General features: G+C 30.2%; 1 protein-coding gene across 1 annotated transcript; it reads right to left on the reverse strand.

Moving 5' to 3' along the window:
* Positions 1–712: 712 nt before the first annotated feature.
* On the reverse strand, positions 713–5,499 carry LOC134828203 (toll-like receptor 6). Its single transcript, XM_063841225.1, has one exon. The coding sequence runs from the start codon at positions 5,182–5,184 to the stop codon at positions 742–744; it is 4,443 nt and encodes a 1,480-aa protein (XP_063697295.1). The 5' UTR covers positions 5,185–5,499; the 3' UTR covers positions 713–741.
* Between the last annotated feature and the right edge of the window lie 11,963 nt (positions 5,500–17,462).

Consider the following 17,462-nt stretch of genomic DNA (forward strand, 5'->3'; position numbering starts at 1 on the left):
AGATGTTTTTACAAAATTTTTTTTTTTGGCAAAAAAAGTTTTTTTTTTACGTTAAATAAAATATTTTGGGAAAGATTAATTTTATTTAATATTTTTTCTGACTTTTAGAAAAAAATAAATTAAAGATTAATTTAACATGAGAGTGATGTATGTTAACTTGAGCCTATTGTTCAGGGAAAATTGTACTTACGTTACGTTCTAATTCACAAGGTTTGCAATAATTTTCGATGTCATTCGGGTGTCAAATAAATAAAGATTGAACCAAGTCACATTTTTCTTGTCAAGTCAGCAAAGCGAGTTTAATTCATTTTAAATTGTCTAAACAGCACATTTATTTTTTGGTATTTAAATTTCACTTTTCTCATGTTATTTGTTTGTCGACGGTTTTAAGACAATAATGACAAATAATTACCCATGCGAATTATGTTGCCTACTATTGAAAAAAGGTCATGTGATATGTTAAGCCATTGTCTTATTTTTTGTGTGTTGTTTGTTTTTTTGTGGAATAATTAAAAAAATGTTTCTTTTTTATTTTTAAGTAAATTCATTTGTTTTTATTTAACTTCCTAATTTTATTTTCTAAGCTATTTACAATAAGTTATTTTTTTTGTTTAATTTCTAATTTTCTTTTTTATTTATTTTGTACATTTATAACTTGTTTTAATTTTTACAGGAATTCTTGTTCGTATCTAACATGTTTTTAGTTAACATTTAAAATTTAATTAACTAACCTGGATGCATTTACGCCCACATTAATTGGGAGTTGTAGTTTGGATCGCCAACTGGTAGTTGTTGCTGCTGTTGCGTCATCGTGTTAGTTTTATCACTGTTCAAGTAGCTATTGTTATTTGACTTTTTCTTGCTGCTCGTGTGATGATGCGCGTTATTTGTGTTGTAGTTAGTGCCGAAATTGTTCTTGTTATTTACACAATTGTTGATCAAGTCTTTTTTCATGCCGCCGGCATTGAGAGTATTCCGATCGATTGGTAAGCTCTTACCGGAATTGCTGCCCGTACTCATTGGAGGATAGCCGTGACTCGAAGCAAGTGAATGCGAACAATCACTTGAGGCGTGTGACGTCGACGAACTTGACCATTCAAAGTGTTCTTCGCCATTGGGAAGATGGGCAGAACGGGCGTTATTGTTGCCGCTATTGCTTCCGCCATAAACACTTTCGCGTGCAGCTGCCGCAGCAGGATCGAGTAAACTCGGTACGGCATACTCGTGTTGATGTCGCTCCGATTTGATGATGTTGAATTCAGTGGCGCCCGCGCTATTCGGCAAATAATTGCCTCGCGCACCAGTTGTGTTAAATTTATTATTACCAGTTGCAGCAATTGTCGCTGCCGACTCATAATTATCACAGTCTCGAGAGGAGTAATTGTTAATTGTAGCGTAATTGTTACAATCTAATCGGATAGGACCATTTTGTGTGGGTACAATCATGCCACGACGCGCCGCTGTATTGTAGTCGTGTGCCGTTGCATAAATATTTACGCCCGAACGAGTGGTTAGACAATTACTTTTGCGTTGACTCGGCATGGCAAGCTTCAACTTTTGCCAAAACTTTTTGTCGTCCCATTCGATACAGGTGTTTGTGCGCAAATATAAACGGATGTCAGCGTCTAAATCACGCTGCGGTATGTCGCCATACAATACGATAATTAATTTTCTGCGTCGTTTGAGAATTTCGTGCACAGCACCCTTGAACTCGAAGCGGGTCCATTCGTTGTATAGGAAATTTTTCGATAGCACAAGTATCGCGCGTTTCGAACTGTCAACAGCTTCGACGATACTATCGGCGATGTATCTATTTACATTGATGTCTCGGTAATGCAGGAAATTTCGATAGCCATAGTTTTGCTCCAACGTGTGTGCCATTGTTTGATTCACAAATGCCTCGTCTTGCAACGAGTACAAAATGTACGAATCGAAGGTACGATCTTTGTCAAACTCATTAATGAAGCTGCCCGATTTGTAGCAGAAATTAATAAAGCAATTACTGTGTGCCCATAATTTCAGTTCTTTGCGATAGCAGAAGGCACCGACAACCAAGCCGAAAAATCCGACAAAAGCGCATGTTGCTGCCAATAACAATGGTAACAGGTCTTCAATCTCTTGCGTACGTACGATAGATGACATTCCCTCACGGAACATGCATTTTGTGCTATTCTTCTCTTTCAGCATATTGGTGAGATTATTGTGCACGCAAGCAATTTTGTTCTCGTCGGGAATGCGTTCGATATTCGATGACAAATATATCTTGAAATTCTTCAGGAACTCACATTCGCATGTCCACAAGTTGTTCGAGAGTGTTATTTCGACCAAATAGGGATTTGCAGTCAATTGCCATACTTCGAAATTGATGAGTTTGTTGCCATCGAGTTGCAAAACTTCGAGTTTTTTCAAGCCGCTGAACGCCATATCTTCGATGAACGAAATTTTGTTATTTTGCAAATAGAGTTGCTGCAGACTTTCCAAATGCATAATTTCTGTGCCATACAATTGTTGTATTTGATTATCTTCCAAATGTAAAATCGATAATTTCTTCAGGCCATAGAACGTTGTGTTGTAGATTGTGTGAATGTTGGAATTGTTTGCATAGAGTACTCGTAGATTTTTCCTTCCGATAAAACTGTGTCCCGACAATTCAATCAAATTGTTGCCGTCGATGTAGACTTCTGTCGTATCCATGGGAATTTTCGCCGGCACTTGGTTGTAGCCAGCTGACGAGCATTCGACAATGTTTGTGGACCAACTTTGATCATGGAAACAGGTGCAATTATTGGGACAAGTCATTTTACAATCGCAAGCATCAAATTCACAGCACTGACAAAGTGTAAAACAATGCGTTTTATAGGCACACAAAAAGTTGCTCGGTTGGGCATCTATCAACTGGATATACGAACGATTGCGGTTATACAATAGTTTGCAATAGATCTTGTCAATGTCCATTATGCGGGGATAAGTACGTGTCGTTGCTTGATTTATATTTTTGAGCCATTCGATATTGCAATCGCACACAAACGGATTGCCTCCGATGTAAAATTCCGGTAGCAAATGCGTGTCAGGTACTTGTGACAACCTGAGCGCCTTTTCATCCAAACTCGTAATTCGATTTGCATACAAGTCAACGCGAATTAAATTCATCTTATGCATGAAGGAGTGCGGCTCAATTTTCGTGATTAGATTGTCGTTTAAAAACAGTAATTCGATACTATTTGGGAATGAATTTGGTGTCACTCGAGTGATTTTGTTGAAACTCGCATCGAGCGTTCTCAAATTCAATTGATTATCCAAACCATGAATATTTGTCAGTTCACTTAATTCGTTTTTATGCAAATCCAGCCATTGCAGCTCACCGGGAATTTGTGAATAATCAAACGATGAAATTTCATTATCAGACACATTCAACCATGTCAAATTCGGGACATTCACGAAAAGTCCGTCGACATTCGACAATGCATTATCATCCAGTCGAATTGCTTGCAAATATGGCTTCATGTCAAACGTTCCCTCTTCAACGTACTGAATTCGATTACGTGCAAGATTCAAAATTTGCAAGCTCGGCAAATCGAGAAATGCTTTGCGTGTGATATTCTCAATACGATTGCTAATTAAACGCAAGCCTTTTAAGTTATGCATGCCACGAAATCCGGGCTCTTCTAAAATTGTGATGCGATTCTCTCCCAAATCGACTTCTTGCAAGAAGCGCATATCCGTTAACGCTAATGGCACTTTTGTCAATTCATTTCCATTCAAATGTAATTTCTCTAATGCACTGCAATTGCGAAACGCTTGTGGATGCACGCCGGTTAAGAGATTGTTGTCTATCGCAAGTTCCGATAACACAGATAATTGATTTAAACTGTATGCATCGAGATACTTGATACGGTTGTGCGACAAATACAACTTGTACAAATTTGTCAATTGGGCAAATGTATCGGCAGCCAAGTTATCCAATTGATTCGAACGGAGATTCAGCACTTGTAATATATTCAAGTCTTTGAAGATTTCCGGATCCAATTTCGTGATTTTATTGTAGGACAAATCCAACAAAACTAATCTAATTAATCCTTTAAACGTGTTTTTGTTAATCCACGCCGATGTTAATTGATTTGTCGACAAATCCAGCACTTGTAATTGCGTTAAATTGGAAAACAAATCGGGAGACAGCACACTGATTGAATTATTTTGCAAATAAATTTCCTCGATGCGTTGTTGTTGATCACGGAATAATTCGGAAGGCAGCGCAACAATTTTATTACTACTCAAGTCGACCATTTTCAGGTTTCTCAGTCCTTCGAGAGCTTTATCGGCAACCATGGAAAGCTCGTTGTTGTCTACTTTCAGGAACTTTAAGCGTTTGAGTGTGCCGAAGGAGTTTGCGGGTAAGAGAACAAAATGGTTATGCGACACGTCGAGAATTTCCAAGTCAATAACGCAATTTGTTCGTTTGTTGTTTGCTTTTGATGTGTGTTGTTGCGTCGTCGTTGTATTGCCGGCATGATGTTGCTTTTCTCTGAATCCAAAGTCATTTATGTCTTGCAATCGATTTCCGCTAATATTCAAAAATCGCAATCCATGTAATGGACAAAAGAGACTTTCTGGCAATGACCATATATTGTTCATACTTAAATCTAATCGTTCTAAGTTTGTTGTATTTACAAATGCTTTTGCATCAATTTCTAAATTGAATGCGGGCCAATTTATGTTATGCGTTCGCACCGTAAGGTTTCGCAAGTCGTACAATCCATAAAGCACTAATTCATTGAACTTGTCAATTTTACAAAAGTCTATGGAGAGCTCTTTGAGCAACATTAAGTGCGAAAATGACTTTGGCAGTAGTTTGCTCTTCGCCATGAGTGTGTCGTCGCACACAATGCCCAGCGACACTGTGTGATCGGCAGGAACGACGGAGAAATTTGTGGTATCATATTCGCTGTTAACTGTTCGCAGGTTGCACAACAGCGAGATATCTTGATTGGGTGCCACGGAAAACTGACAATCATCGGGCGCGTCATATCGCACTTGTGACATGTCAGCGGTGTTTAAGGCAAATTTTGCTGCTTCATGTAATGGATCAGCTGTGATGCTGACATCGCATAGCCAGCTCACTATTGTGAGAAAAACGACGACAATCATTTTTGTTCTGCTTTGTTGACGATGTTGTGTGATAAACATTTTTTATGCGGTGTGTGTTTAATGCTTTTTCCTTGCTTGCTGCTGCGACAAGATGATAATAACGATGATGATGTAGTTTATTGTTGATTTTTACTCAAACTACACTTTGTTGCTTTTTTTTTGTTTTTTTGACTAAATATATGTACGACTACGATGGGGGTTGTCAACTTTATTCACAGAGAATGACTTTTCACTTTTTCTTATTTTATTTTTATCTTTTTGTTTCTTTTTTTCCTTTTATATTTTTATTTATAAAGCAGTGGCTATTTATTTTTTCATGTGATAAATTATATCATCAAGTAATTTTTGTTTTGAGACACTTAATATTTATCATTTCTCTTTGCTTTTATTATTATTTTTTTTTACTTCAGTTACAGTTATTTTGTTCCATTATTATTTAACTCGGAAATTCACTCTGATTATTTTTTTTATTTTTGTGTGAGTTCAAGTACTGTTTTCAATTATATACTTGTTGTTGATGGGTTTTGTTGTTTGGAGTACTTGTGATGATGATGTAGGTGAAAATTAAAATTTAAATTGGTGTACGAAAAATAAATTAAAAGCGCACAAATTATTTAACAGGTCAGATGTCATTTTTTCGACGATGACATTCTCATTTTCTATTACGAATTATTTTTCTTGTAAGTACAATGTTTTCTAATTCTGCATTTCTTTTTCATGTCCGTGTATCATTTATTTGACATTTTTTCTTTTATCATAATTTTTTTTATTTTGTAAGAAAAATCAGATTAAGTAACATCTAATTTCAATTTTTTTCTTTTTTTGTTATTTAGTTCATGTTCATAATCCGATTAATGTCTCTGCTTCGTTAAATACTTAGTTCTCACTATTAAAAGTTCTTTTCATCATTTTATTTTTCTATTCACTATTATTCTATTTTTTAGTTCAGTTTTTTTTCTTGATCTTCTCTTTAAGATTTTATATTTTTTTCAGTTTAATTTTTTTTCCTTTTTTATTGTTGAAAAAAAACGATATTCTTCTTCGGGATTTTATATTAATTCTTGCACGAGAAGAACACGTCGAGTTGCATCTTGTTTCGGCAACTGTTCGATTCAGACTAAACTTCACCGTTCAATTGCACAACATAATATTCCTCGGGAACACTACTGTTCTTCTTGTGGTCTATGCTGCTGCTGTGTCGTACAGACGTTTTTCTATGTGTGTGTACAGTTGGCGCATGTCACGAAAATTCCCGAAGTTAACTACTACATACAAAGGCTGATGTATCGCTACGTTCGAGACACCGCTATATTACACGCATTTACATTTGTATGTGTGACGATGAAAGTTACGCAGCCAGTTGATTTTTTCAGTGTGTGCGTGAGGAAACAGAAAATTGGCATTTCTTTTATTTCATTTTATTTTATAATAATATGTGTGTGTTGCATGATTCTTCTTCTTCTTCTTGTTATTTTTTTTTGTGTCTTCTTCTTGTTTCCCAAATCACAGTATAGTTTATTTTTTTTAACACTTATACCTGACACAGTTTCGTGTTACTGTTTGGTGTCAATATTCTTGTGTGTTGTGATATTTTACAATTATTTTTTTTCTTCTCTCTCACTTTATATATCAATACAATCGACACTTTAGCACAGTTTCCAAACTAATTTAATATTTGTAATGTTTTGTTTCAAATTTTATTATTACAGCGGCGAACACTTTTTACCGTTTTATGTTTTTTTGTTTTTTGTCATTGTTTGTAACTTAATTAAATTTTTATTTTTCAATTCAACTTCTCGGGCGGTTATTCAATAGTTTTTTCAGTGCACTCAATTTTATAGATTCCAATGAAAATTGCTATGACATGCTATTGTTGAATCAATTTTCATTTTATTACTGTTTAATTTATTAATTAAATCCGTTTTGTTCAATTTTCAGTCGACTTCGTTGTTGCCTTGATTGGTTTTTGCAGAATTTTCACCTTTCCTGGAAATAAATAAACAATGGAAAAAGTTGTTAGTAAATTGTAGTAATGAAAAAAAAAATTTGTAATAAAAAATGAATGAATCGAATTCATTATTCAGGCGCAATCAAGACTTTTTTCAGAACTGAAAAAAAAAATATTTGTCTATGGAAAAACGCGATGCGAAAGAAAAAAATCCAAGAGCAATAAATATAAATCAAGTAAGGATTATAAAAGCATGGAATAAATTTACGTACTGAATGCGTAACAATTCTCAGAGTTTTTTTTCTGCTCCTTTGTTCGAGGATATTACCGTTAGTTGTGAGAGACTCGAAATGGGTAATTTAGAGGGTAAAAACCGCAGCCATAAAAATGTTGGCTCTTCTCGAGTTACATCTGCTGCTGTATATGGCATGGAAGTAGTAACAATAAACGAAACGCACTAAACAACGATTCATTTGCGGTTGGGCTCATTACACAGTCCTAATGATGGATTTTATGTGTTGCTCGGAATTAGAGGTGATTTAAGAAGGTAAAATCTCAATCTCTGTCTTATCATGTATTCATTTTTCTTTCTATTGTTGAATATACAGAGGGATTTTTAAAAGCTTTTCGAACTTTTTTAATAAAATTTTGAACCTTAAAAAAATTTATTGAATTATTTTTATTTTTTTCAAACTTATCTTTAATTAAAATTAAATTTTACTTTTAAGGTTTAAAAAAAATATTACAAAAAAATTCAAAAAATTTTTTTCGTGAAATTATAATTAAAATGTTTTAATTTAATTTTTTTGTGGGTTAAAAAAATTTATTTTGAATAAAAAAAATAATAATGAATTAAAAATTGTAAAATATTCAAAAAAATGAATTTTCTGAATTTTTTAAAATTCGATTTATTTTTTTATAATTTTAAATTTTACAAAAATACGAAAATTAGTGTTTAAACATAAAACATACAATAATTATTATTTTAAAAATAAATTTAAAATAAAAAAAAATAAATTGATTTTTAAAAAATACAAAAAAAAATAATTTGTTTGAAAATTTTAGCATTTTTAATTAATTACTTTTTTTTTTAAATTCAAAACAAGTTTTTTTAACCCACAAAAAAAAATTAAAATTATAATTTCACGAAAAAAATTTTTTGAATTTTTTTTGTAATATTTTTTTTAAACCTTAAAAGTAAAATTTAATTTTAATTAAAGATAAGTTTGAAAAAAATAAAAATAATTCAATAAATTTTTTAAAGGTTAAAAAATCAATTTTTTTCCATTTAAAATTGAACTTTATTAATTTTAATTCTCATAAAAAAAAAGTTCAATAATTTTTTTGAAATCTCTCTGTACCTATTAGAGAAAACCAGAAACGGGAATCAAGGAATTAAAAACATAACCTCTAATTTCTTAAATCCGTTGTATTTCACACGATAAACTACTCTCCGATGACTCCTTTCTTCTTATTATTATTTTGTTAGCGAACAAGTTCAACATACGCTGCCTTTTTTCTCTTTTTTTTTTATTTATATTTATTATTGTGAGATTTTTATAGCACACTAGTTAGTTGGTCTTTATTTTATTACTGGATTAGCTAACAAACGACGTGTGCGCTGCGCCATTTACTACTGCATCCCGTAGATAGGGAGTGTTTTATTCCAGAGTGTCAAACAAATAAAATATACTTTGTTCGTTCGCCTTAACTGCCGCATCGTAAAAGATAATGAGGCACAGTGGCTTCTCGCATAAACTTTTACCAGTTGATTGACTCAAAAAAGGCATGAGGTGTGCTTCGTTATTTTTTTATGACCTAACTTAAATTAAATTAAAGGTGTTTTTTTTCGATTCCGAAAAAGAAAAATTTCTGGATAATTAAGACAAATTCCGATTTCGAAAACAAAAACAGGTGTCCATTACCATTAAAAGATTATTAAAGCGAGGTGTTCATTCAATAAAAACACAACAGAACAATTGAATTGCTTAAACGTTTTCTTCCGTAAAAAGCCATTAAAGTTACCCATAAAAGCCAGACAATATCCAAACGCTCAATTATTATATTTTTTTGTTAATGATCTTCTCTCTTATAGTCGCGACAGTTCCTTTTTTTTTCTTCCTCTTCTGTACTCGTGCTATAATGAATGACCCATAACATAGACGAAACGATATAAATAAGGATACCGCAAAACAAAAATTAAAAGACATTTAGTGAGCAGAAATTCAATTAAATTCACATTAGGCCCAATTCTTGGGTATACAGCTCGTCTCGTACGTACGTAGCTCTATAGATACACGGAAGAATGTCTTTTGCATTACAGAAATTTTTTATTATTATTATTTACGAATATAAACCGAGTCGAAAACGAGGAAGAAGCCATTAAACAAGCGAAAAAGGTCATTAAATATGGAAAAATGAGCGGATATCTTTATTAGCCCGATCTGCTGATCTAAATCTAACCTCAAAGCCGCCATATTGCTTAAATGACTTTCACACGTGTCTCCGAACAAAAAATTTCAGGTAAGTTTGAGACCTTTTTCAGTGATTTATTTATGACAAAACTCGTAAAAAAATTCCTCCTCTTTGGTACTAAATTCATCACTAAAACCCATAATTTGCTACTACATAGCGCCGTTCGGATAATTTAATAACAACAGATGATGATATAAAACAAAATATGGATATTCTGATTCTTCCTTCTTTTACGATTATTACGGAAAAAAATTCTTTGGCAAAAATTTGTAAATAGAAAATTGTCTCGCTTTAAAGGTAGGAGAAACGACGAGACAACAAAACAAAAACCTCGACGACGACGCGATTATTATTAGATAGAACGTGAAACGGAAACAAAGGAAATAATTTATTTTGAAAATTTTAATTAAAATCCAATTATGGAAAGTACCTGTACATAGAGACGGCAAAGATAGAAACAACAAAGGTAAATGTATCGAAGGTGTGAGTGCAATTTTACACCAAAAAAGCCCAAATTACCAAAATTAACGATGATAATTTTTGGGAACACATCAACGATGCATCTATTTTTTGAGTTTTATCGTTTTTCATATACCAAACCAGACAATAAACGATCAACCTGTGCCTATTGCCAAAAATTGTATATCGTATACGAGATCAGATTTTTTCGGTGTTGGTTGTTGATATGCGATTTAATTTTAATCAGCTTATTATTCAACTGTGTGCCATTCATTGTGTAAAGCCCGATTCGACGAAGAGTAGCGCGCGTGAACATGATCAATATCACACATACTCAACTCAATATTGTGCTCCAAAAAATAAAATAATACTAATTAGATTCAAATTTATGCACAATTTTAAATAATAACAAAAATAATAATAATCGTCATCGTGCATTCCATTGGAAAATATATAAATGCGCCTACCAGCTAGAAAATGAGAAGAATGGCAACTGAAATAAATAAATTAAATTGGAATAAATTAACCAAAAAATTATATCTGTATGTTAAGGTAAGTTTCATACTGAAAAAAATCGAAAATTATTAAAACTTTAAAGAACTTAATTTCAGGGTATTTTTTTATAATTTTTTAAATTTACATAAATGAAGAAAAAAATTATAGTTAATTAAAAAAATAAAAAAAATAATTATTTTTTTTTCAAAATAAATTTAATTAATTTAAAAATCTGAAAATAATTTTTAAAATATTTTTAAAATTTATACAAAAAATAAGAATTAATAAAAATATTTAAAAAAATAAAAAATATTAGGTAATATTTATTTTTTTTTAATCATATGATTTTTTTATATTAAAAATTATTAATAAATTAATTAATTTTACATAAAAAAAAATCTAAAAAAAAATCAAATAATTTAAAAAAATAATTTAATTTAAAAATATTATTTTAAAAAAAACCAAAAACATAATTTAAAAAAAATTAATTAATTTTTAATTTTTTTTTTGAATTATGAATATTTTTTATTAATTCTTAATTTTTGTCATAATTAAAAAATTTAAAAAAATTTTTTTTAAAATTATTTTTAGATTTTTTAAATGAAACGATCCATTAACAAAAATTATACATTATACTCCATAAAATACTCTATTTTTCGGTTTGGAATTTGCACTCGATATGAATAGTTTAATTTATTATTTTTCATATTTTGATGCACATGGAGAATTAAATTACACACGCAATAAAACAAATAAAATGTGTGCTAAAAAAACAATCGATTTCCAATAACTCCATTATTGTCTCCTTTAATTATGTCTTAATTAAATATTGTTGCAATTACTTGTCTCGAACGAACAGGTAAATTCATGAAATTCACAACAATAATTGCTTGAGAAATTTCTCTCCTTTAAAGACAAGGCGCAAGAATGAGTAAGAAGAAGTAACAAATGAAAGGAAATCATGCTGTGTCTAAAAGCTTTCTTTGTTCTTTGACTTGTCTCGTCTCGTCTCTCGTACTCTTCGGAAATTCATTCAAGACACAAAAATATTAAATTGTCTTTTCCTGTCGTTTCAGTGAAATGTTTGAACAATCATAACGACACAACAATAATAATAACGAAAGCAGTCATTACATAATTGAGCGATTCGACAACAAACAACAAAGTCGAAAAAGGGAACAGTCGAGTGAGTCAGTTGTAACAAGATAATGACAAAGAGAAACTTTCGGAATGAGGTAAATGGCGTACAAAATGGGACAAGGAATGTTTGATGAGTGTCAATGTCAAGGCAAGACAAAGCTTCGGTAATCGTTTTTCGTTATTATTTTTGTGATTGAAATTTATTTATGAGTCAATCGGAAGGTTGTTGTGCTTTGCTTACTTTGACAGGTCGATGACGAACTGTGGTTTTGACATTCTTTTTTGTGATTTAATGGAGATTTAAGAGAAATTTGTCCGAGAAGTTAAATCAAGACATCAGGAGGAAATTCTGAAGCTTTTGAAAGTTAAGGTAAGTATTCGACTTTGAACCTTTTTTTTAGCAAAAAATGAAATTCGTTAACTTCAATTATTTAAATAAGAAAGTTTTTTAGATGACCTTCAAAAGACCTTGGCAGAAGTTTCAGGTAAGTTCTTTCATTTTTCAACAATGTTGTTTGTTATTTAGTTCAGAATTCAGAAAATTATTGAAAAATTTAGCAAGTAACTTGATATGATAGTTTGGAGATTTTTAAAGTTAAGGCAAAGCAATATGTGATAAACGAAATAAGAATATGAAAAGTGATATTAAACGAACTAGCCAAAAAACCGTCGCAATATCATCGTAAATGATGAAAAGAAATACAACAACAACAACTTTTGTCAAAAAAATTTCCAAGCCACATTTCAACGAGTGAACTTCAAAAAATACAAAACAGAGCATTGAGGATAAGGATACATCAGAATATCTTCACATCACTCGATTTCATTATTTCATCGAAAAAAAAAGCATGAGATTTTTTGATGGTTTTGTGTTATTTAGGCTTAAGTTAATCCAAAAAGCCTAAATTCGAAATTCTATAATGAGCTTCATTTTTTTTACCCAATTTTGGTTCGCTTGGGTATGTCAAAGAGGTACTTAAAAATACCCAAACGCACTGAAAAATATCTAAAATCTTAAAAGCTCCTTTCATAATTTTAAATTGAGGTTTTTTCGACTACTTTAGGCCTAACTTACTCAAAACTTCAAAAAATCTCATGGCATATTTTTTTTTCGATAAAATCGGGTGAAAAATCTTACTTTTGAAAAAAAATAAATTTAAGCCTTTTACGTCACAAAATCTTCAACTCAACAAAAAAAATCATGTCTCTTTAAACATAGTCCAAAAACCTCATTTCTCACGAAAAACCGGGCAAAAAATTAACCACTTCTTATCGTATGTTTGCTGCCAATAATACTTAATCCTCATAATTCTTCTTGCTTATTATCGACGAGCAGCCCGGCAAACAGTGTCTCGCACAAAAAACCTTGCTAAATATTTTATTTATCTGCAAACTTTCACAAACAACAAGTACAAAAGGTTTTTCTTTCCACGGCGACGACGACAACGAAAACACACAAAAAAGGCATCACCGCAAAATCTTCTTCATTTTTCTTCCATACAACGTTTTTGTTTGTCTCTAAAATACTCTCTCTAAAGTTTTGTTATCAACATTGATACAAGAAAAAAAACTCAAATGGCACTCGAATTGCGTGTAGCGAGGTACGGGAGAAAAGCGATGATGTCATTGTGTCATGCCGTCGAATGATGAACTTTTTAAAGGTTATTCAACATTGGTGCCCTGTTTTTTTTCTGTCGCTTTTCTTTCGCTGCTTTTCTTCCCTTGTAATCAGAAAAAAAATTAAAGCGTGAATACAGACACAATTTCTGCTACGGGAAAAGTTTTTATACGTGCGACGCGTTATTGTCGTCGTCATTTTGTCGAAAGGTACATGGCGCGCACGTTTTTTGGTATTATTTGGGCATTATTACAATTTTCTGGATTGAACCATGTTTGTTGTCGGGATGAAAAAAAAAACGAACAAAAAAAGAGGAAAATAAGCGAAGATAATATTGAACATGATTAAAATTAATGGCTTTTTGCGGAATTAATAACAAGGTACGATTTTTTTTTTTGAGAGGAGAAAAAAAGAAATGTCACGACTTTAAAAAACAACCAACAACAAGGGGGATGAAAAATCGAATATTTTAAAGATTTTCCAATAAATAACGAAAAAGTTCAAAAATCTCTTCATTCGACACTGAAATCGATATTTTATAAAGTAAAAATTTAATCCGCTTAATCTTGTCATGTGATGAATGAAGAGTACAAAATTTAACAAAAGAAGCAACTCTTCCTACAGATTTTATTTTGTTGAGTAAATTAAATGGCAGTTATTAGCAGCACCTAAATATCGTCATAAATATTAACAATCAATGTTCCGTTCGCCCACACAGAAATTCGGTTGAAAGATGAGTTTTTAAGAGCAGTCAGTGAACTCGTTGTTGGAGATAATAAGCAATAAAGGCGATAATAAAATTGGATAATTGGGTCAGCTGTTTGAAGGTTGTTCGAAGTTGTAAGTGGCTTAAAGTAATTGAATTTTACCTTAAATTTTAAAAATTTGTTAAACAAAAATTTTTGTTTAATTTTTTTGCTTAAATTTTCTAAAAAAAAAATTAAGTCTTAACAAATTTTCAAACTTAAGAAGCTTCAAATAATTCAAAAAAAAATTACGTATTTTTTATTTTTCAATTTTCAAGCTTGAGAACCATCCAAAACACATCCAAAGGCATTTTCCATAACTTTTGATGAATTTCAAGCTTGAAAACCATCAAATGGACTTTCAAGATGAAAATTACGTATTTTTTATGTATTTTTTTATTTTTCAATTTTCAAGCTTGAGAACTATCCAAAACACATCCAAAGGCATTTTCTATAACTTTTGAAGAATTTCAAGCTTATAAACCATCAAATGGGCTCTCAAGATGAAAATTACGTAATTTTTATTTTTCAATTTTAAAGCTTAAGAATCTTCAAATAAGAAAATTTTAAGAAATTTTTGGTATTTTGATGAATTAATTTTTACTTCAATCAAAAAGTATCTCAAAAACCTTCCAAGAAATTTTCTTTCAAAATAATTAAAAAACATCAATTTTCTCCCATTCCTTCAACTCGTCAATATTCCATCCACATTTCCTTACAAAACATGTCAAGGTAACTAACCCTTTTTCCCTTCCATTCACGAAAAATTTCACTTGTTCAAAAGTCACGAAGCGTCCCAAAATGCTGAGACAACGAAATAAAACGTAAACGTTGTCCATCTCAAACACTTTATCATCTCAAATAATGGACCTGAATTATAATTTACTGCATTTGAAGAGCATTCTATCGTTTTTTTCTTCTGTTTTTGAACATCGAACGAATTAAAGATAATTTATATTTTTTGTCTCATCTCGTCTTGTAATCAGCTAAACATCGAAAGACTTGAGTCTCATATTAACCGAATATTAACGAAGAAAAAAAAAATAAATAATAAAAAATTTTTAAAATATAATAATTTTTGTTCCCAAATCTTTTTTTTTCTTTTTGTTTAATTTATGATTTTTTGAGCAGCGCACGTAAAATATGAACTTGATTTTTTTGATATTTTTTTCTGTGTGTACATGCCACTTGATATGGAAGAAGAGAACATATAAACAGAAAATAATATCAAATTACAGGCAGAATGTTTGACGATCGTGATTGACTAAGACTATACGACTCTGAGCTTTTATTAACTTTTTTTAAGAGTAATTCTACAACTAAACGTGTCTAATTTCATGTTTTTTTGGAGTTTAAATAAAATAGTATTAATTATTTTTTTACTTTTATGATTTTTTTAAAATGCATTTCGAACATAAAATATGAGATTTTGAATAAAAATTTAGTCTGTCTTCAGGTTTTATGAAATGAGGAGAACGAAAATGTGAAATTTTTAAAATTTTATGAGTAAAAATTTCATGAGGAGTATTAAAATGTGAAATTTTTAAAATTTTATGAGTAAAAATTTCATGAGGAGTATTAAAATGTGATTTTTTTTTTAAATTTTAAGAGCAAAAATTTCATGAGGAGTATTAAAATGTGAAATTTGTAAAGTTTTATGAGTAAAAATTTCATGAGGACTGTTAAAATGTAAAATTTTTGAATCTTTTAAAATTTTATGAGTAAAAATTTCATGAGGAGTATTAAAATGTGAAATTTTAAAAATTTTATGTATAAAAATTTCATGAGGAGTATGAAAATGTGAAATTTTATTAAAAAATTAAAGTCTTCTTAACTTTGAAATGCGATAAAGTTAAAAATTCTATTCAGAACGAATATATTTGAATCTCGTTTGATCTTTTAATTAGATAAGAAACAAATTTTCTGACTTTTTTCTCTCTGACATAATTAGTTTGTAATTTTATGAACATCCTGTTATTTTTTAGCTCAAGTAATAAATAAAAGGGCGACTCATAAAAACTCTTCGGTCATCATGTTTCTTCAAAGAAGGAGCTCCTTCCGTATGTTCCGCATACGAAATGAGGGACAACATTTTAAATACAAAAATTTTATTATTTTCTACCCCGAAAGTTAATGCAATGTGTGTCGATGCCCAAATATTGCTATTATAAAGTGATTCTCGACAAAGATTAAAGATAATAACTGGATTCGGGTCGTCTTTTACTATTTTACGTGTTTGACGCACTCTATAAAGAAGGACAATCGTCGTCGTCGTCGAGAATCAGAGACAATTCTCTTTCGCCGTAAAACCATTTATGATATCATCTTCGCAAAAACATCATGAGTGAAAATAAAATGGAAAGAAAAGGTTAAGAAAAACGGTTGGAGAATATAAAAAAATGAGGGAAAACATATTCAATTTATGAAGTTAAGTCGATATTTGGAGTCAAGATGCTTCGAAAAAGGGGTAGTTGAAATAAATATTAAAAAAAGATGGAGAGAAAAAAAAATGATGAGCTGAGAAATGGTGCGATGATGTCCATCCAGGTTAAAAATAAAATTTTATTGTTCGATTTTTTTATGACGAAAGATTTTTTTTCATTTTCACGAGAAAGGAAAAAAATTGATGATGGCACTCGGAAAATTTTGTGCGTCGTTTATTTTTTTTTTTATTTCAAGGGATCAAATGCGTCGTTTTTTAATTTACACAGATGTATTTTTTATTTAAAATAATTTATTTAAAAATTTATATATTTGCTATTTTATAATTTTTTTAAAAAATAATTTAAAATATTACAAATTAAATGACAAAAATTAATTCAATAATTTATTCAAGCAAAAAAAAAAAAAAAAAAAAAATAAAATAAATAAAATTATTAATAAAAACAAAAATTAAATATTAATTTAATAAAAATAATTTAAAAAGAATTTTAAAAAATAATTAAATATTTTTTCATAATAAATTTATTAATAATAATTTATTATTAATATAATTTATTTATTTTTTAATTTTTTTATTTTTTTAAATTATTTTAATTATTTTTTTACTGAAAGCTTATTTTTTTCTAATTAACAAAAATTAATTGATTTAATTTAATTTTTATTATTTTTTTTAATTAAATTATTTTTAAAAATAATTTCAAAATATTTCAAAGGAAAAAATGTCATTTAATTTCATTTTTAATAAAATAAAACTTGCTTTGCAAAATTCCGTATAAAAAATAATAATTTTTCATTTTTGCAACAACAATAATTACAAATGTTACAAACGAATTCCTGCACTAAATTTTCACGGAAACCCTTCAATGAAACAGAAAATTTGCTCTTACATGGAAAAAATAAAGTTTCTGTAGTGCATTTTATGAAACTCATTTAAAACATAAAGTTCAAGCTGCGCACAAAATGAAGGTCTACAAGTGGCGCTATTTATGTCTGC

The sequence above is a fragment of the Culicoides brevitarsis genome, chromosome 1, assembly GCF_036172545.1.
Source record: "Culicoides brevitarsis isolate CSIRO-B50_1 chromosome 1, AGI_CSIRO_Cbre_v1, whole genome shotgun sequence".
Lineage (NCBI taxonomy): Eukaryota > Metazoa > Arthropoda > Insecta > Diptera > Ceratopogonidae > Culicoides > Culicoides brevitarsis.